General features: G+C 46.2%; 1 protein-coding gene across 1 annotated transcript; it reads right to left on the bottom strand.

Moving 5' to 3' along the window:
- Positions 1-311: 311 nt before the first annotated feature.
- On the bottom strand, positions 312-14,855 carry LOC119114926 (valine-rich protein). Its single transcript, XM_037238984.1, has 5 exons — positions 14,849-14,855; positions 14,158-14,441; positions 2,770-2,867; positions 706-928; positions 312-395 (listed from the first exon to the last, which is right to left on the bottom strand). The coding sequence occupies exons 1-5, from the start codon at positions 14,853-14,855 to the stop codon at positions 312-314; spliced, it is 696 nt and encodes a 231-aa protein (XP_037094879.1).
- Positions 14,856-21,933: the final 7,078 nt, after the last annotated feature.

A 21,933-nucleotide genomic window follows, 5' to 3' on the forward strand; every position in this document is an offset into this window, starting at 1 on the left:
AAAGGCGCTTTCCATCAAGCAAAATTCCTAAGCACGTTAGCCCGTCCGGACCAGCCGGGCCCAGGTGTCGGCCTTGTGACCTGGGCTCAGCCACGGCGCCAGCGTTGACGCCGGGCCCAGGTGTCGACCTATCCTTGTGACCTGGGCTCAGCCACGGCGCCAGCGTTGACGCCGGGCCCAGGTGTCGACCTATCCTTGTGACCTGGGCTCAGCCACGGCGCCAGCGTTGACGCCGGGCCCAGGTGTCGACCTATCCTTGTGACCTGGGCTCAGCCACGGCGCCAGCGTTGACGCCGGGCCCAGGTGTCGGCCTATCCTTGTGACCTGGGCTCAGCCACGGCGCCAGCGTTGACGCCACCGCCGGGCCGGTTCGTTTGACCTGACCGTGAGTCAGGCTGGCCGAGGGGACAGGAGCGGGCGGGAACGCGGAATGAGCATCTGGCAAGCTGTACGCAGATACGTGCGCTCGACAGGACACAGACTCGAAACGTGCGATCGCTCACTCTGCTACCCAATCTGATTCACACAGCAGCATTTTATTGAAAAACAGCGTGTCATTAAATAAAATCGGTCAGTGTTTTTCAATCGAGGTTGTTGGCATCAGTGACCTCCATAGCCTCCGTGACCGTAGCTTGACTTATGTACGTAATAGGGCACCTTGACTGGGATTTTCTCGACATGGTGAAGGTGTTTCACCACTGGCACTTGCTTGACTACAGGCACGTGTTTCACCACGGGCACGTGCTTCACCTCCGGCACATATTTGATAACGGGCACGTGTCGGACCACCGGGTAGGGTTCCGGAACATGCTTCACCAAGGTCTTGTAGACGTGCCTGACGACGGGAACTTCCTTCACTACTGGATACGGTACTTCCTTCTCCACCGCATACGGCACGTGCTTCACAATTGTTTTGACTTTCTGGTACCTGAAATTCGGAAACGCAGCGTCGCTCAGATATGCCATTAGACGGCCCGTACGCGAAAACACTGACCACGGTGGTATTTAGCTGACATCGCGTGCCGTCAAGAACGAACATCGTTGCTCGTCTGCAGAGTTTTTCAAGCTCAGAAGCCTTTTGCTGCGGTTGGTGTCATCTCAACAATCACTGTCGCTCTCTACAGAAACGGTTCCTTAGCTCAGTACGTCAAGATTTGTAGTTAGATTTTCCGCGATACTCGCCCCACCTGTCAGGGTTAAAGGCATGCGAAGCCATATAGCCTCAGCAGCTGAGTACGTCGTAAAGCTCCAATAACAATAACAATATGTGAAGTGAAATAGCCTTGGCTTATCGGTATGATAGTTTTCCTTTCGCCAGACGTCCGTAATGATCACTGTGACAAGATCGCTAGTTTTGGATTCAGCACGAGGAAAGCTTATTTTCTATAGTCGCAGCGCTCATCGCGATAAATCCTCTCAAAGTTGACAGCATTAGAGGTCATTTTGTTCCAATGATGTCAGCTGAACACAATATTACTGAGGTATTTCAGTAGTATACTGAAGCATTTTCTATGGTATGTACATGTTGGGATTACAATGATGGTTTTCAGGACACGCGTTTTCGAATCGCATTAACAAAAATTTGGTAGCTTCTGTATGCTTATGTCCATAAAGGACGGGGTGTTATTATCATCGGAGCTACTGAAATTTTATCTAGTTTATATTACTAAGAGTTTGACGAAATTTGGCTTGTGACGAACAGGTGACGACAGGTATAACTGCGACACAAACAACCGATGACTATAAGTCAAGTCCTCATGAAACTTCAAAAGGCAAATGCGCTCACCGATTAATGCTTACACCGTTGCACAAGTAAGATTGGTTCGTTGGTGGATCAAGATTTGCAAATTTTGTGCTTTCTATGTTAGCAAATTGGGGCGCCATATCGCAGAAAGCCATACCAGATCTAAGAGTGGGCATGCAAAAGTGCTGAGAGTTACACATTACAGTTAAGGAAGAAACTCTGTGACTTGCTCCTCAAAATCACAGGTTCGTATAAACAGTGGCTGCAATAAATGTTCTTGTAAGAAGTGTCACTGATGGGCAGTGTCCAGTAAGAACTGCGGCGACTAAGCCGTGTCCAGTGAGAACCGAAACGGTCAAGACATGTCCATTAACAACTGTCAGCAGTCAAGTTGTGTCCAGTAAGATGTGTGACGGTCAAGCCGTGTCTAGTAAGAACTGTAACGGTCAAACCGCGTCCAGTAGGAACTGTGACGGTCAAGCCGTGCCCAGCGAGAGCTGTGACGGTCGAGCTGGGTCCGGTAAGAGGTGTGACGGTCGGCTTGGGTCCGGTAACAGGTGTGACGGTCGGGCCGGGCCCGTTGAGAATGTAACGGTCGGGCCAAGTCCGGTAAAAAGTGTGACGGTCAGGCTGGGCCCGGTAAGAAGTGTGATGGTCGGGCTGGGCCCGGTAAGAAGTGCGACGGTCGGGCCGGGCCCGGTAAGAAGTGTGATGGTCGGGCTGGGCCCGGTAAGAAGTGTGACGGTCGGGCCGGGCCCGGTAAGAAGTGTGATGGTCGGGCTGGGCCCGGTAAGAAGTGTGATGGTCGGGCTGGGTCCGTTACGAGGTGTGACGCCTCATCAACAGAAAAATACGTTATTAATATATACTTAACAAGCTTTGTTCATGGGTGTGCGTCATGAACTTGTTTGATACGTTTGGAAAACCCCTAGGAAAACAGATGTGGGAGTTCTAGGCCTGCTCAGTCTGGAGGGCGGACGATTATCCAGCGCGTATCGGTCAGCGGAGCTGTGACGGCTACTCACCCGTACTCGTGTGTCTCGTAGCTGCCGCGGTGGCCGTATCCACCACCGCCGTCTCCAGCGTCGGCACCGGCAGTGACGGCCGCAACCGCGAGCAAGGCCTGTAGGCAGGGAGACCATGCGAATATGATGTCAAGCCAAACAGCGGCTTCACGGCAGCGGACTCATCTCAGAAGAAAACCGAAGACCCAGTGTTAAATCCCCCAGCAAGTAACAAACAGTGCTGAATGGGCAATTATTGGTGGTGTAGCGGACCCTGTATCTGTCCCTGCCCAGTATCTACATTGCAAAAACAAGAGGTACCGAGACCCGTTCAGGTAGCTATCCAGTTGTGCACCCCGAGAGCACTGGTACGCTATGTCTTACAAGTAGCTTCATATTCGGGTAGCGGCAAGCGTTTGTTTACTACTGATCGTGGTCGAGCTTCTTATATACGTGAGCGCTTTCCCGGGCTGCTGATCACCTCGACAAAGACAAGGTCAGAGACGGGCATTCGCTGCATTCACAGGCGTGCAACACAGCTGCAAAGCATTTTCATGACGGGGTCGCCGCAGGCTTCAGCGAGTTTGATGTCATGGTCATAGGGGCATTGTCTTCGCTTTTCGACTGTTCTAATGCGCCGTTTTAGTGAGATATCATATCACCCCGCCTGGGCAGTTGTCTGTTATCTGACAAAACGTTCTGCAACTGCAGTTGCGGACTGGTTTACCAGGCGTATGACACGGCTCCCAGCGCCCAGTCCACAACCTGACAGAGCAACGTCAGACTGACAGCAGCTTTGCCTGAACCTGGCTTTCTTAGCCCGACTGAACAGTCGGCTCATCTCAGCAAAAATGCGCTGAAGCCTTTTTGCTGCCAACTGCCCGTCGTTCGCCCGCAGTGGCGCCAGCCGACAGCCAAGTCAAAAACTAGTCCCCGCGGTTGCCCCGCGGCAGTTTGGCCAGCAATGGAGTCCAAGGTCACCTTTCTGGCATGAAAGCCGTACGTATCAGCGGTGCGTTGTCGACTGGCAGATGATGACGACGACCCGGCAACCAGGCCATGGCTTACCGGTTCAGGTGATGATCTGGCGGTCGGAGGTAGCCCAGAGCCCCTATGACGTAATGAGCACGCCTGATGAGCAGGCGATGGCTGAGCGCACGCCTCAACGGCAGCGCGCTGCTCGCTGGCCGCCAGCAACGTACCGGTGAGTATACGGGTGGTAAAACAAACTGTTGTTTATAAGACGGTCTTCAAATGGTCATGTATACCCGTCGGTTGGTTTATTTCATGAACAAAAGTGAAGGCTTTAGGTCGGCAGCTGCAAGGTCTGTTGGTCACAGAGCGTTTCAGGAAAACCATTTTCACCTTTTTTGGTGCCAAATTTCCCCGTGTAAACAATGCAAAAGAACTAAGAAGTTAACACTGCATTTTGATCTTAACTGGCCTTACCGTTGCGATAGTTTGATGCCAAGAACCATTGGTGTTTGTGTATATGTGAGTGTGCCTGACTATGTGCGTGTTGCCCTTCCCGGCGCTCAGAGGCATTGTGTATTCAACAATAACGAGACAGAAATTTGGTGTCGATGCGTTGATAATGAGGGTTGATAACCTACTCTCCATTTTGTCGTTGATAGCAGCCGTTCCATGTCCAATGTTTATGACTCATTCTGACGGCTTCACTTGTCTTCCACTCGCAGCAGGCTGCAGCTGGGACAGTCCCGTTTCTATTGCCAAGGGAAAGATGTGCACTCGGCTTGACTTAGTGTTCAGCAACGGCAACTGTGAAACTGTGAAACCTCGTCCATCCGTCAGATTTAACTGGAGCTCAACTTCCCACCCAGATGAAAATACTTTTAAACTGATTTGCGCTTCAGTTGTGTTACGAGTTAGAATATAAGCACGGCAGTCCTTGCAGATGTACGCGTCATACCACAGTGCGTAATCGAAGTGAATCTCCGAAGGTGGCGTCACACAGTTTACGTCGCAGTGAACGTCGCATGCCCTCGTACGTATGGCTGTAGGGCTCGCGTTATAACTGCCAGCACACCTTGGAAGAGCGAAACAGCTGAGCGGTACTTCTTGCGAGGTAGTAGATTGAGACCGGGTTAAATATGATGGATGATTGAGGGGTCTCAACTCCGTCTTCGACATGGTGAGCCTCTTCGCCTCTGTTTTAAGAACGAAACTGTTCCTTTGCAGCTGGCCGTAAACAAAAAGTGCACGTTACGGACGTTAACCCAAGAACATTTGCTATCGAGTTCTGCAGCAAGGAAATCGTAAAATTAGGTGCCCATCAGCAACTCAACGCCACTATTTTTTAAAGGGGAATTAACACGACCTCACAATAATTATATGCTTTCTGTTCGTGAAGTAAGTTGCATTTTTGATTTATTCTTGGTCACGGACTGCTCTCACGAACCTTGGTAATTCTTGGTCACGGACCTTGAGTGAAAATTCAAGTATTTGAATTTTTGACTCTGTGAGCAAGATCCGTGACCGAAAATTCATCAAAAATTCAACTTACTTAAAGAATATCACGCATATGATGATTGCCAGTAGGTGATCTAAATTTCTTTTTAATTGAAATTTTTCAATCAAACCAGAGTAAAAAAATTCAAATAGTTAAATTTTTGACTCTGTGAGCGAGGTTCGTGATAAAAAATTATCAAAAGTGCAACTTACTTAACGAATATCACGTATATTCATTTTTGTAAGGAATTCATCCTAACACGCGCTCGGGTAGGGAGGGTCAAACTGACCCCCGCGAAGGTTCTTTCAGAATGGTTTCCGAACGGCGCGGCGTAGCCGCGCCAAATGTTGCGCGGCTGTAGACAATTCAATAGCGGATCGTTTGCCATCAAAAATTTAGATGTACCTTGTAAATTTGCTGATCTATGGCAGGTCAAAGTCAGGCCATTATTTCAACGAAGGCAATATCTAGGAGATTGTTCAATCTGATACAGGAACGGAGTGTTTGACGAAGCCATACATCTCTGAGATGCTTTCTTAGGCACCACACATATTTAATGAGCAAATTTTGTTGACTTAAGGTCAGGTATGAAGGTCATACCAAGGTCAAAACCAACCTGATTTATTAATCTAAGGTTTGCTGTATGGAATAGTTTCTGGTGCTTCTTTCGAATTTATTGACAGCAGGAGCCGCATTTTACATCATTCATTGACTTTTTAGAGATCAGAACAGGTCATTGACCTAAGATGACCCGGGTCGACATTTTGTTTTAGGAACATACTGCCTAGCGTAATATTTGCCGCCTATTCAAATGCAAAACTCAGAGCAGTCTTGTATTATTTTTGTCACCATGACCCTCAAAAGGTCAATCAAGGTCACTGACCTCAAATGGGCTTGTGGCCTTTTGCTTAGAAACAATTGCCTAGGTTCTGGGGGCACTTTGGAGACTAACCTGGAATTTGACCTTGTTCGGCCTTATTTGGCCTGAAGGTCATGACCTGGAAAGCTCAAGCTTTGCCTTAAGTGAGTTCACGTACAGGGCAAGACACCCTATAAATTTGGTATCTCTAGCTTTCTTAGTTCCCGAGATCTGAGGGGAGGGATAAGATTGTCTACCGACCCACCCGAGCGAAGGGTATCTAGCCGGCGACCCGGGTGCGCGTTAATTTCTCTTAACTACTTGTCATGCCTTACATTGCATTGACATTGTACCATCTCAGAACTATTAAATCAAATAGTGACCATCGTTAAGTGCTTGTAAACATTTTGAAGACATCATTAAAGCTGCTATTTTTTGTCCACTGCGTTTTTGGTTTCATCCGTGGCCATTATAGTTTCCTGAGAGACCGATACCATTGGTACACAAAAATACAAATGAGATGACATGACGTGGCCTACAGAAGTTAGCATCTCCAAAATATGCTGAATGAATATTACTGCGTTTGAGCCACAGGCGTGGAGACTGGAAATTGCATAGAATGCTTACCAAAGTGTTTATAATGTTCCACTTCACGTGCGGTGGCTGTTTTTCCTAAAATATTGCATGAAAATCACAGAATAATATCTGAAACCCGTGTTGAGACAGCTGGTCAAAGACAGCAGTCCGAAGCTGTCACTTAACATCAACATCAACCAATGATGGCATCCCATCAGTAACTAAGTGCAACATTTTGTGTTGTATGCCTTATGCGTTTTTGCTACCAATAACGCGTTCAGTGCCTACCATCGTTTTTGGTAGCTCGGCAAATGAAAAGCTGGAGAAGTCCAGCTGAAATAATTAACAACAACAAGCATTCTGCCAGTATGACAAATCTAAAAATGGTTGGCTGAAACGCTTCACTGCTACGATGCTATGAATGGTTCATACTTATGTCAAATAACAACCTATCATATAAATGTTATCCTTATGAAGACCTACGTTTACTGTCTTTGACCACCTGTTCCAACGTGGGGCGCAGATGTTCGCTACTTATATAATATTTTGGGAAAATTTGTCGTGGCATATTGAGTAGAACATTGTGTACATCTTGGTAAATATCCTACACAATTTCCAGTCCCCGCACCAGTGGCTCAAGTCTGCTGAGAACCATTCAGGACGATTTTTGGTCCGAGCCATACACCATGCTGTGCTGGGAAATCAAAATGGGCAGGATAGCAAAATGAGGACGCTTACTCAATTGAGCAAACCGAATTTAGGTGTACGGTGATGGTGAGAGCACAGCAAGCACGATCATGTGTTTAATCCTACACTTGTGTTGCAGAATGTTTGCTATTCTTGATAATTTCAGCTTAACAGCAACGCCTCCAATTTTCAACATCCAGAGTTCAACACAAACTCTGGGTGGCAGCATCATTGAACATATTATTGGCATAACGCATGTAAAACAAAACAATGTGTTCATTTACTGCTTGCGGACCACCAATGGTTGATGTCACTGTTGAATGCCAACCTTTAACGACTGTCTGTGACCAGCTGTTTCGACGTGGGATTGTTTTCTTGTGCAGTATTTTGGGAAACCAGCGGTCGCAGATTGAGTATAACATTGCGCATATCTTGGTAAACATTTACCCTACTTCCAATCTACACGCATGTGGCTCAGTTACATCACTAATCGTCCAGCACAATTTCTGGTGCGGGGAGCCATGCTGTCATTGTATACTGGCAAAGCAAAATGAACGATAGTTAAATGAGTACGTTTGCCCAGTTCAGCAAACCTTTTGCAGATCTTAATGATGGCAAGAGTAAGTTAATGATATGATGAAAATGACGGTTGCAATGGGAAGTGAGTGAGTTCTTGTGAGTTAAAACTTATTTACTCACAGTGAAAATATTTTGCTTCAAAGTGGAGCCAATGGAGTTCCCTTATATCGCATGGTACTTCCAACCACCACGATTCACCGGGGTGAGGGCGTGTTACATTGGCGTCTTGGTTAGGAATGAGCATTGTCAACACAGATGAACGTTTGTGATTATCAAAGCGCGCGGCGTAACATTTAGCGAATAGTGGATGGACGAACCAGATGGTTGTGTGCGTGTGCACACAAATCAATTATATACCGTATATAATTATATACCGTTCAATTATACACCGCCCTTCAACAAACATCAAGATAAGTACTGCTAGTAGGAAAGCAGGCGCACCTGCCGTAGACTTATGTGATAGCCCCATCACAACAGGAGTTTTCTTACATCCTCGGGACTTACGGAGGCCTCACGTTTAAATTCGATCTACGGTTGTATTTGCTTTCCTCGACCGTGAAAAACAATGAAGGACCTCGATAGCCAGGGCAGCAGAATGCATGGCAGATTTCGAACTAGTGGCAGGCAGCACTGGGAATGACGTCAACGATGCGGGCCTCCACGAGGCCATGCCCCCTTATGAAAAGCACGTTTGCGCTTCGGGCCCATCTCAACCATCATCAAACTATCTACCATACACCACAGGCGTGCTCCAAGCTTGGCGCGACATTTTTGTCTGGTGGCTGCCTTGCGCCGTGCCCGAACAAGTAAGCTGTAAATTGTCAATAACGTTAGATCAGGTGGCTAGTTCTTTCTGAAGAAGATCTCGCCCCGACAATAGGGGGAGGATGGGGATGCGACCCCGCCCCCTCCCCTACGGTTTTATGATGATACCAATGTGACATATTGCACAGTCTCGCTCAAATGTTTGATGGCCTCTGGGGCACCCATTGCACGCGTGTTGACATAAAAAAGTGTCGCTAGCAATTCTGGTTTCCGAGTAGCGATGTTTTTTTTACGAGCATTGCAAGATGATCCAAGGCCGGCGGGTGTGGCGGGAGGCAAGCGACGATTCTGCGGACCGCGCGCGGAGGATTGGCACGGTTACATAAATGAAACCCTACATTAAAAAGATAGGATCGAAACAGATAAAAATGCATGCCATTGCACTCAAAATTACACAAGGGACACACCTCTTTACGTTCCATGTTACTACACTGCATGGTTTCATACATATGAACATGCAAAGATGATGCAGTTTGGTTTTCGTGAAAACTTTACCGTAAACTTGGTCTAGTGGGGTCAATTAACAAGATACTTTTTTCGATTTACGAGATCTCATTAGAGAAAGATCATCGTTTGCTTGATTTCTTTTTTGCGAGGTTTTACTTTTTTCAGGGAATCGTCTCCCTGCCCCCCCCCCCCCCTCCCCCCCAACAGTCCGCGTCATGAAAACCGACAAATCGGAGTAAGGGTTAAAATTGTTGGTTGCCATCCTTTTTATAAATTGTATATATGCTGGGTTAAAGATCTGCATTTCAGAGCATGAAAACATCAACTGCTTCAGCAGAACGGCATTTCATTATCAACATCCAAACATTGGTAGAAATTCAACCAGCAAGCCAAAATTGCCCTCTGCATGCAAGTAACCTGCAAATCTGAGGATATCTGTGATGTTTGTCATGTATAATGCAGGAGTATCAATTCAAATTAATTTCTGGTGAACTACCCAACATCTATGTGGGGTTTGGCCCCCTGAATGCTGATCCCCCCCAACCAACATGTCTAGCCGAAAAATGACGGCAAGATATTAGGAAATAATATCTGTAACACAAAACCAACTTCTCTGAGCTCTATTTATTGTCCATGATCCATGGGTTCTACCTTTTCATCATCGTACATAACAAATTGGCACTCCTGCCATTATGCTACCACCACACAACCTACATTGATTTCTACTATCAATGTAAACTGCATGTAAGGTAGGCTGTCTGCCTCCACACCATGTACTAAATGTATACAGTGATTATGGTAATGGTTCCATCAAGGCAAGTTCACAATTCAATGTTAGGAAAAAGAGTAATATAGGGTACCATATTTGCATCCATGCAATGTCATGCTCACAAGCGCAAACAAACTATGCATATGAAAGAGCACCGCCGAATGAATGACTTCCAGGGCTTTCCTGTTACAGTAGGGGTGCTACCATGAGGAAAAAGCCAGCGTTGTCGTCAGAGACAACCAGATGCCAACCTTTCAGTGATCTCATAGGACAGTGGGACCACAACACCATAAACCTCCTGCTATTTGAAGCAAACTCTTGACGAAGTGGGAGATGGCAATAAAACCTGTACCCCCCCCCCCCCCTCTCCTCATTGCCTACACTCATTACACCACCCCACCCCTTGCTTTTACTGCCTTCCCATGGCCTATATCATTGTCGATCTCATAAATACGTAAATGCACAGGAAGCCAGATTTATGTTAGCAAAATTTAACATGCGGTCGGGTGAGGGGAGGGGAGCAAATTGATCCTCCCCGAAGGTTAGGGAATTATTTGTAGGGAATCGTTCAATCTGGTGCAACAACAGAGTGTGAGACCAAGCCATACATTTCTGAGATGCTTTCTCAGGCAACACCAATATTGAATGAGCAAATTACTTTGACGTAAGGCCAGGTACAAAGGTCAGACCAAGTTCAAAACCAACCTGTTTTTTTAACTCTAGGGCGTGCTGTATGAGATGGTTTCTGGTGCTCATCAGTCGAATTTATTGATAGCAGGAACCACATCATACGTCTTCCATGAACTTTATAGAGGTCAGAATAGGTCATTGACCTAAAATAACCCAGGTCGATATTTTGTTTTTAAGAGACCGCCGCTTCTTAGGAACCAGATATGCTGCGGAAACCTTTTAGGTTTCAAAGCATATGCAATAGATGCCCTTGAGGCTATTGATAATTTCAGCGCGACTGCATAACATAGCGGAGAAGTACTTCCAAAAACTGTATGGAGGCACATGCCCGCCCTATAAGGGTGAGGGTATACGTATTGAATGAAGAATTCTCTAAAAAGGCTACACGATAGCCGGTTACTTCACACAATCATGCACGTAGATTCTTCGGACACCCGTGTGGTGAACGCCGTTTGGCGATCATGGACATGACTTCTTTGGAGGGGGGAGGGGGAAGCATCGAGGGTGCTACTCCATACACTACAATGAGGTTTATGCCACGCTAAAAAAGCTCACCGTCTTAAGATAAAGCCTGTGTAATCAACAGAAATAATGGCTGAGCAATGCTGCCATCAAAAACAATGAAATCATCATTGGGTTTGCTTACGCATTTTAAAAAAAAAGATTGCGTGTGGCCTCATGTGATGTGTTTTTAATTGACCTGTTGCATTTCATTATGAGAAGGATGCCAACATGGATTGTGTCCGCCCCCATATTTGCCGCATTGACCTCAATAGACAAGCAAAGATGCATATTAATAAACACACCCGGGACCATACGTGTAATCGCCGGAAGGAGAAATAGTAAATAGTAATACGGAAGTAACATGGAAATAGTAATACGGAACAGTAAATATGATACGTCCTCCAATTTCACAAAATGGGATTTTACTTGTCTGAGGAATGCACGTATTTTAGATGACCGCTAAGGTATCTTGGATGAGTTTCCTCGATGAGATATATAAAGGGTATCAGGAAAGCTACGTGTAAGCCAGGAAATGGGGTGCAATGTCGAGTGTCTGTAATACGAAGCAGTAAATCGCCCAACACCATATAATTTCTAAGATTTCAGAAAAGCGGGGGTGTTTTCCACCCAAAAATTATCACGTGTTCTAACACGTTTCACAAATTCTTGAAACTTTTCCTGATGACGTACCTCTTCTCGTAGGCATTTCTCCACTTTGGCGTCCAATAGCATCCTAGGTGTCTGGTTGGAGTATATGATATTTACGTTTGGTAGTGCTTTGAAAAGGGAGTGTGTCAGGAACAATATTTTGCTCGCTAGAAATGTGCTGGATATGGCACCCATGTCGTCAGTAATTATGAGTCAGCACTGGATCCTTTATTTTAACATCTCGCTGTTAAAGCGATGCTTAGGGGTTTGTAGTCATTGATTATAGTGGATTTTGATCTAAGAGGGTTGTTTTTTGGGTTTGGAATGCCTTAAAAAATTGTATAAGCTTTTTTGAGGACAGTCCACCGTTGGTGTGTGGGATTCAACCGGTGTAAGAAATATTGGATCACTCCTTTGGCTTGTTTCTGTGCCTTGCAGGACACAGCACTAATGGCGTGATTGGCCGCATTTGTGTAAAGTCCCTATAGGTTTTGAGTTGCCTGAGTGAAGTAGCAAAGAAACGTCCATGAGAGCAGCTCGAAGAGAGTTGACAGGCGATTTGACATGTGCCGTTCAAATAAAAATGGTTGTTCTTCCTTATTAATTCCGTGAGGGTTTTTGCAATTTTAGAAAACTTTGGAATGAAGCGGTGATAATGTGAACAGATGCCAATGATAGAATGAACACCTTTTCATCTTAGAGATAATTCAAGTTAATGACCACTTATAATTTAGCTAGATATCATATAATGCCACTAGGTGAAATTTTATGACATTTTGTATTATTTGCATATATATATATATATATATATATATATATATATATATATATATATGCATATATATACATATGATATTTCACTTCATGCTTTCTTAAGTAGTTCAAACACTTCGATGGGGCTATGATGCTCTTCGAAGATTTTTGATAGACAAAATTATGATATCATCGATGCACGCAATTGCAAAGTTGTTTTATATGCTTGCCCAGGTGCTGTTCATAAGTTCCGAATCAGTCGCAGTACACCATACTCTAATTTTAAACAGTTGCTCTCACCCCATGTAAGGACAATGGCAACAGTCAGGGGATTAGGTGAGCGCAGACACCCATGGAAGCGCAAGAAATAAACTTGGGGTGGTTAAAGACAGAGCGGGTGACTGACTTTATTCATACCACAATAGCAAAAAGGACGAAGTTGGTCGTATCGGCCAACCTACAGAGCGCGCGGGTTTCTTCTGTCCGGGGGGCCACGCGCCATCGCGTCCCAGGTGCGGCCACCCGCTGGCCGTGCCATGCGCTCGTACAGTGTCGCCACCTGGAAGCTGAGCGCCATCCTTACTCCGGCCCCGGAGCATGGCAGAGGCTGTCTCTGCGCTCCTTCCTTGGAGAGGAACCGATCTCTGAGAACTAGAGCGGTTTAGGTCGAAGACCGACACGGCTGTGAACTGCATCGAGTGATCTTCAAAACGGCTTTTTCATTTCAAAACCCTATGCATATGTGGATCACTCCCGTTCAGAAACAATGTCAACAATGAAGTAACAGCCATATTAACCAATCATTTTTCAACCGGGCTATTTGTAATTGTTCGCCAAGTGTTGAATGAAAATAACGAGGTAACAAAGCTTAGTAACTTCTGTCAACGCCATATGACCAGTCGCGGTGAGATTCTTAACACAGCACTTCTTGCCACTAAGAACACACCGGCAAACGCTGTATGTTTCGCCTTATCCCCAGCTGTGCTTGGTGCAGCCAGCCATCCCGTTACAAGATGATCTCGTAGAACACCACGTTTGGAGCTCACCGTTCAGTATAACATCTAGTCGTAACCATGACCATCATAGCCATATTTCATAGCCATCGCTGACGTGGAACTACCAAAACGTGACATTTGCTCTATAATGTGCAAAGTCCTTGGTAGTTTATGTGTGTTTTCTTTATTTGATCGTGTTTAAAAACGAGTGAGTTGAAGACTGATGTATATTGGTAATTACGCGAATATACATATCTAGCACTCATATTCCGATATTATGACGATACAACACACAAGGCGCTTATCTAATACTCATTATTGTTTACTTAAGCTGTTTTCAAAGCTTGTGAATACGCACAACCACGATTTCTATTGACATAAGCAGTAATCGCGCCGCCATGTACCGCCTAAAAGAGGTGGAAACACTTGACAATCTCCAAGCAAATACAGCATCCAACAGACACAGCTGTCGTTTACCTTGTCATACCACACACAACGCTCATAAGTTAGCTATGGCTCCTCTGTTTCAGTGGTCCCCGTGCCCGTACCCATGATTGCTATGTCCATACTCTCCATAGCTGTGCTTATCGTAAACATACACCGGTACGTGGACTGGAAACTTCTGCACGTGATGATGGTGCTTCACAACGCGGACGGGCTTAACCACCGGCACGTGCTTAATGATCGGCACGTGTTTGATGATCGGCACGTGCTTGTACACGGGCACGTGCTTGACGACCTCGTAAGGCTCTGGGACGTGCTTCACCACCGTTTTGTAGACAGGCTTATAAACGGGCACATGCTTTACCACGGTGTAGGGGACCGGCTTCTCCACCGTGTACGGCTCATGCCTGATGACAGTGCGCACCTTGGCGTACCTGTGCACAGTAGCTGTGGTCAAAACAGCGTTTGGTTTAAGACAAGACAAGACATTCCCAGACAGCGGTGAACCGTTCAGCGGTTGCTGCGAGAGAGCACATTCGGATTCGGGGGCAGGCGGCCGGTGGCGAATGCAAGCAAACACCGGCATCTGCGGTCGCGATGAGTTATCGCAAACACTGACTCTTGTGCTACACTCGAACGCTTTGCAACCACGCCAATCAACCCATCAACCCAATGCAACCAATCACCAAATCCATACGGCACGCCGATTAATGAGGAGATCGGGGTCTTTGCAGCCATCGATCTCGACCAAAGCCAGCTAATCACGTTGATAAGCTGGAGTGCGGCCGTGCCCTGTGCGGCCGTGCCCGGTGCGGCCGTGCCCGGTGCGGCCGTGCCCTGTTGAGTATACGTACCCGCCATCGTGACCTCCATGACCTCCGTGACCTCCGTGTTCACCGGCCGTGACCACGACCAAGGCGCCGACGAGCGCAATCTGCTAACAAAGGACAAGTTGAACAGCTGGACTGTTCGTGCTCGTGTGCATGGGGCAGTTGGCCTATTCTGTCGTCAGAGCGAGCGGGTTTGCGATCAGCGTGCCGTTTGCAACATCAAGCAGCACTGTACATGATACAATCTCATAGCGTCAATGTCGGCAAGCTGGCCAAGCTTTGCGTGCCACGGGAGCTCGCGCCGCCCGTGCACTTTATCAGTTTTGACAGGCACATTCGGAGAGCTCACCAGGAGTTTCATTCTATTCCGCTGGCAAGCACCTGGTCACAGTCGGCCACGAACGTCGTCTTTTATACATCCGGAGCTCAAGTTGATGACCATGGCACGCACAAGGCCATGCCAACTGCGATGCACCACGGATTAGAATGCTGCCGTAGCTATTTGTCTAACGAATACAATCGCGCCGCTCGCGATCCTCCACGCCATCTATGGCCGCTGAGCCGCCAGGAGCGGCACCGGACGGACAGACGCTCTTCGAGCTCCGAGGTCTCGAGGGGGGGGGGGGGGGCAGCGGCTGTGGTTTTTTTCATGGTGATGGCGATGATGTAACCGCAGTCATTGTCTGGTTTCCGAAATAAACACGCGGTGTGTGACCTTTAAACCGGAAAGAGGATGCAAGTCTCCAAATCTTGCTTGCTTTCCAGAAGCTTTCTGTAGTGGTAACGTCTAGGAAAAGGAGGAGACTGTGTTAGGTAACAACCTAGTGCCCTCAGTGTTTGAATTCGTGCGTAATCAGATGGTGCTTAGCATCACGTAATTGTAGTTCTTCAGTGGAGGGATTTATGAAGTCAGGGTGCAAATTAACACGCGCTCGGATGGGGTGGTGAGTAAATTGCTTCCCCTCCCGGAAGGTTTTCCAAAATAAGCCCATAACGGTTGGGCGTAGCTGCGCCAAACTGCATAGCTGTAGGCAGTTTGGTAGGCAATCTTTTGGCATAATAATTGGATGTACCTTGCAAGGTTCGTGGCGTTCGGCAGGTCAGTCAGGTCATGGCTGGCAGCCAAGGCAAGTCCTAGGGAATCGTTCAATGTGATGCGACAACGATGCGTGAGACAAAGAGAAAAACCCTTTTTAGTATAGCCACTGACATGGTAAAATGCTATGGTTATGTTGACTTGAATAGGTTTAGAAGACTTTGGCAAAGTTCATTTCTTTTCCGATGAGCATGAAAACGACACATTTTTTCAGAGACGCAGGCGCTGACTCAAACGCGGCTGAAACAAAAACATACCGACACCGGCCCCTGTAGCACAGATTCGAGGCTGTACATTCGAAGGTATCAATCACCGAATGAGGTTCTTTTCCTAAACATGGCAAGGTTTGCTCCTCTGGTGCCCTATTTTCGCCAGCAGAGCTGCTGACACCCATAGCTCTATGGGTGCCCGTGCGACAGCGGGGCGGGCAAGGCCGAGGCCGGATTGGCGGCCGCTCCGTGCCGGTTCCTGTGCGTGCGGCCGCTGCGTTCCGGTCGCTCCGTGAAGTGACCCAGTTCTCCGCGGCAGCCCCCAGGCCGGTAGCAACAGGCCTGCACGTTTTTGCTCAGCGGCTGGCGGCTGGGGCGCATTCTCAGACTGGCATGTGACCTGGTGTGTGGGGAAGACGGTTGGTGTAGTTGTTTGACTGACTGTGGTGTAACAAACGACGTCAGGTCAGCCGACGCGTCTCGTGAACGCTGGAAAGTCCAGAGCTGCCAGCCTGTTGTTGTTATGTTCTGGTGACACACGCAGTTAATTTGTACAAGCTAATTCAAGAGCATACGCTTCATGTTCGCAAGCCGCTTCTTCAGCGTTCAGGTGCGTCGTATCGCCACAAAGATGTGTTTTCGGGCTTGCGACGTTCACTTGCGGCGAGGACGTCCTACTGAACATTAATCCGGGAGGACTCCCCGTTCACCCCGCCACAGGCAGCGGTACGACGGATTCCCGCCCATACGCCATATCTCAGACCTTGGAACTTATGGGAAATGTCTAAACAGCGACCCGCTTACAGGAAAGCGCCTCAGCTCTGGTGCTATCAGTGTTTCGGCAAGCTGCAGGCTTGTTCTGGGACGTAACACATTTTTGTACGGATCACGTCTCACAACATTGGAAGCCACGGTACACCTTGGTTGTATTTAACTGGAAATTGCTAGGAACGCTGACAGGAGCATTGCTCCCCATCTGCAAGGAGAAGTTGCAAATAGTATGATGGGATTTGTCACAATTTCATTAAATGAAGTGGGTAATCAGATGGAGTATACAAGTGCTTGGGGGCTTGCTTCGCTGAATGACGGAGCTAACCCCACGGAAAAGCATGCGAAGACCTGTTGCGTCCTTTGGACGATATACGTTTGCATCATTTCGGAATGCATTCAACATCATTTATAGGGGGCTTAGGGGGATTCATAGGGAGATTCACAGGATATCTGACCGATCTGACCTCCGGCAACCGGGATGCCTGATTGGAACGGGATGTGATGTGCTGACTGCGCCGGACGTAGGTAGGTCAGGGAAAACAAACTTAATCGGTGAGCGAGCTTTCCGTGACGTGACATGGGGTCAGTTGCTTACAGCCATAACGGGACCCGTTCGCTGATCACTCGGCCTTTACCCGCCGTTTTTGGACAGTGCGAGTCCTTGGACATGTCCTAGGACATGAGACAGAGTTGGACATGATATATTTGTTCCAAGGACCAATCGTAAACCCATGGAATGGTATGAATTGGAATGTGACATAAACGACGCCCTTAGTGCCTATTGATTTCGCGCCACATAGTCATGTGCCGAAGGTCATGGAACATTCCAAGGCAGTTGATGAATTTCATGAAATTAGTCGATCATCTGCCTACTGAGGCAAAATCAGCGATGCTTGGCTCTTACGTCTTTCTCTTGAAATTTTCACTGTAGCTAAAGAGCTATTATGCATTCCAAAAACTGTTAACAAATCGCTCCAGCTGCCGTTATAAATTCCAGATCTCCCAGTCGCGTTTATGACAACCTAATTTTCTGATCATTTTCCATGTCGGTTGGTGTGAATACAAAAAACTACAACAAGCAGGTTCAAATCATTTTCTGTTTTTTTTTTCTGTTCCGTTGATTGCAAGCAGCTTGTCATTTCACTCGATGGTTCACGCGTGATTCATCCCTCAACGGATCCTTTGGAAGTTGGAGCAGTCATGCTCACTGATGCAACTTGAATTGTGACGTGTCTCTCACAGGGCTGTCAATGATTGTAGCTCCGGTTTACCTTCACCGCTTGTGCGTTTTTTAACCTTTCTTTCAGGCTTTGTTTCGTTTTGCAGATTTTGTCCGAAAGCATGGAGATAAAAAATCTGGTTTCCAAAGTGTCCCCAGAACCTAGACACCTAATCTAAGCAGAATGGCACGTGTTCATTCATTGTCAGTCACCTTGCTTGACCTTTTGAAGGCCGTGGTGACCAGAATCATAGAAGACTGCTTCGAGTTTTGCGTTTGAGTAAGCAAAAAGATTACGCTAGGCAGTGTGTTCCTAAAAACGAAATTTTGACTTCCGTTACTTTAGGTCAGTGACCTATTATGACCTAAAGAAGTCAATGGAGTATTTCCAATACGGTTCCTGTCATCAATCAATTCGAAATGAGCACCAGGAACTACCTGATACAGCAAGCCCTAGAATAATAAAACAGGTTGGTTTTTACATTGGTCTGACCACTATTCCTGGCCCTAGGTCAGAGGAATTTCGACATTTAATCCTTGTGTTGCCCAAGAAAGTATCTCAGAGATGTATGGCTTGGTCTAACACTCCGTTGTTGATCAGATTGAACGATCCCCTAGACAATGACTTCGCTGAATCCACGGCATGGTTTTGACCTGCGGTAGGTCAGCAACCTTACAAGGTACATCTGATTTTCCGGTATCACACGATCTGCAATTCAATAGTCTACAGCTATGTAAAATGTGAAGCGACTACGCCGCGTCGTCCGGAAATCATTCCGGAAAAGGCCCCGGAATGGTCAGTTTGACCCCACTTTGCCAACGCCTTGACAATGGACGTCTCGTCTCTGATCTTTTGGTGCCTCTCCGTGAGGTGCACGGCGAGTATATATGTAAGTAGGAATACCAGCTTGATGGCCAGGGTCGCAGTCGCTGTCATTTGTGCCTCAATCGGCCAGCGTTTCGATGCGCTTATGTATAATCACTTCGACATGTCATGCACAATGGGAAGCAAGCTTACATGTGACAAACATCGTTATGTTATGTCGTACAAATAGTCATCGCCATGATCTCGGTTTGCACAATTAAGCACGACGGGCTTTACACTAATGATCACACAGGTTGGTCAGGTTGCAAAAATGATGTCAAATCACGTGAATAAGATCCTTTTTGACTCCATATCACAGGATTTCAGATTCATTTTACATTCACCAAAAAAACTGGCGTTGAATATCATGTGGTCTTTGTATCCTTTGCAACTTTTAAGGTAGATGTTTTTCTCATACTTAGTCAAAAAGGTATTTCAGGTGTTTTGTATTATTTTTAACCACCCCCATTTCTGTGCAATCCAGCATTGTGCTCGTTTTGCATAAAGTGCCAACCAAGACCATGAATGACGTGAACCAGGTATGGATAAATTAAACGTACGTATTAACAGGACAGCATATTAGACGTACGTACGTATAACATTAACATATAGGACAGCATATTAGACGTACGTACGTATAACATTAACATATAGGACGGCATATTAGACGTACGTACGTATAACATTAACATATAGGACAGCATATTAGACGTACGTACGTATAACATTAACATATAGGACAGCATATTAGACGTACGTACGTATAACATTAACATATAGGACAGCATATTAGACATAGGTTTGTTTTCTCATTTTAATGTACTTGTCATTTTCTGGCGATAATGTTTAAGCGCATCAAAACGTTGACCGATTGAGACGTAAAGGAGAGCGACTGCTATCCTAGCCATTAAGCTTTTACTGCTATATATCCGAGGTCTTCTATATATATATATATATATATATATATATATATATATATATATATATATCAAGATAACAGCATATTGGGCATCTGCTTGTTTGTTGCCGAGGTTTTCTAGGCTCATCACAACCGTACCACGACGATTCCAAAAGTGCGATAGGATTTCACCAACGTTGTCATCGCATGACGTTTCATTAATTCCAGTTACACCATCAGGCATACGAAAAATGTACAAAAACGCTATATAACGCATTCGCCAGCGTCTCGCATCGGTGGATTATTCATAATGGTTTTCCTACGACTTCCAATAGGCTTCAGTGAAAATTCTAGAATACGCGCAAGATAAAGTATCCTAAATGCGAAGGTGCCTCTAAAAATGCGAAACTTCTTTTCACGTATTCATTGTAGCTGTGACAGCGATTAAGGTGTACAGTGTGTACGAGTTCTTACGCATACAATGTTACGCATGCAGGAGCACATACAAAAATACACATACACATGCATGCAGGATATACAATGATGCACATGCAAGATGGCTATTCATGCCATCCACATATTGTATGATACCTTGCAAGAATCGAACGTTCATGCTCCTGCTTGGATAACAGGGGTTCCCCGTCATGTAAAGACAGTTACCTCTCATATTAATTGGCCGGCTGATGATGTGATGCCGGCGTCTAATATTTACCGCCTCTGATGTCAGAAGCTTCTTCTTGTCTGTGCATTTGGCCTGTTCAAGGCCCTGACACTTGGCCACGATAGTGGTGTCATCGACCAAGATGTTCCGGGGTTCTCGTTAGCCACGCGCTAGGCTTGTGTGTTATGTCGTGAGCGCCATTGTGCAGACACATGGTGATACGGCGAGATAGTGATCATGAATGACCAATGTAGGATGAGTTGTTGTTACGTGTAGGGTCGCCGAGGAAACACAAGAACTCGTCCACGCCCTGAGAGGCCTGACCGCGGATGTGTCTCGTGCTTAGCTGTTGGTTGTGATCAGGCCAGATACATTTGGAGTTTTGTTTAAAATCAGTAGTTTGATTTTTCCCAAGATCTAGCAGATGCACAAGCTTTTGGATACAATGCCAAGAAAAACGCTTTTTAATTCTTAGAGGGCGTTGTGCATACTTCCTGTATCAAAAAGTTTGATTTGCCTGACTTGGTTGTCGTCAGCTTTGTCAGGTTCGTGTTCTGTAGCAGTGCGAGAGTAGTGTTTGTGTAGTTGTCATCTGATATGGCCGACTATATTCAGATTATACTGTGTATCATTTCTCACCTTTTCATAAAGGTTACGTGCCTCATTTGAAGACAATGAAGCAAGCATTTGAGAGGATGAAACAAACTAATTTATAATTATTGGCGTCACGCCCGCTGGAACATTAAAATCTCACTAGCCACTTGCCCTGGGCCCCGATGATCGCCCACGTTTATTCAGACATCACCAAATCTTCATTTGAGGCCTGAATGGACGGTCTTGTACGGCATACTCACCCTTGTTAGTTGTCTGGCTTTTTGTGTAAAGCGTCTCGGACCATCTAAATGATTACAGGAGAATCACAGGAAGGCGAATTAATCAATAAAGACCTAGCTAACGACAAGTGCGGAAGTTTCTTTTCGTCCCCGATTGTGAAGAGCAAAATGCCCGTTCTGTGAGATAACTAAAGTGGTGTGTGTCTTGGGGAATAATTTGTGAGGATACAACCAACTTTAGTCTGGCATAGCTTAGAAATAGGTTAGTTTTCGCGATAGGCTTAGTTTGAAGGTGGTGTTGAATTAAAACATTGGGCTGACAGTTGTGGTGAACAGTAACAAAAGCGATGTCATTGGTTAAACCTCTTTACTTTTAAACGTTAGCTGGGATTTAAGAACTTTGTGACATGCTTTCTACTAACAAAACATGTTTTTGCCTAGTTTTTAAACGCTAAAATGCGATGTCAACCACTGGGGTTACATGGGATAGCTGACAACATCAGGAGGAATGGTGGAAATGTTTTGATGAGATATGTTATTGCGTAACTGCACATTCT

The sequence above is a fragment of the Pollicipes pollicipes genome, unplaced genomic scaffold, assembly GCF_011947565.3.
Source record: "Pollicipes pollicipes isolate AB1234 unplaced genomic scaffold, Ppol_2.1 Scaffold_3087;HRSCAF=3621_pilon_pilon_pilon, whole genome shotgun sequence".
Lineage (NCBI taxonomy): Eukaryota > Metazoa > Arthropoda > Thecostraca > Pollicipedomorpha > Pollicipedidae > Pollicipes > Pollicipes pollicipes.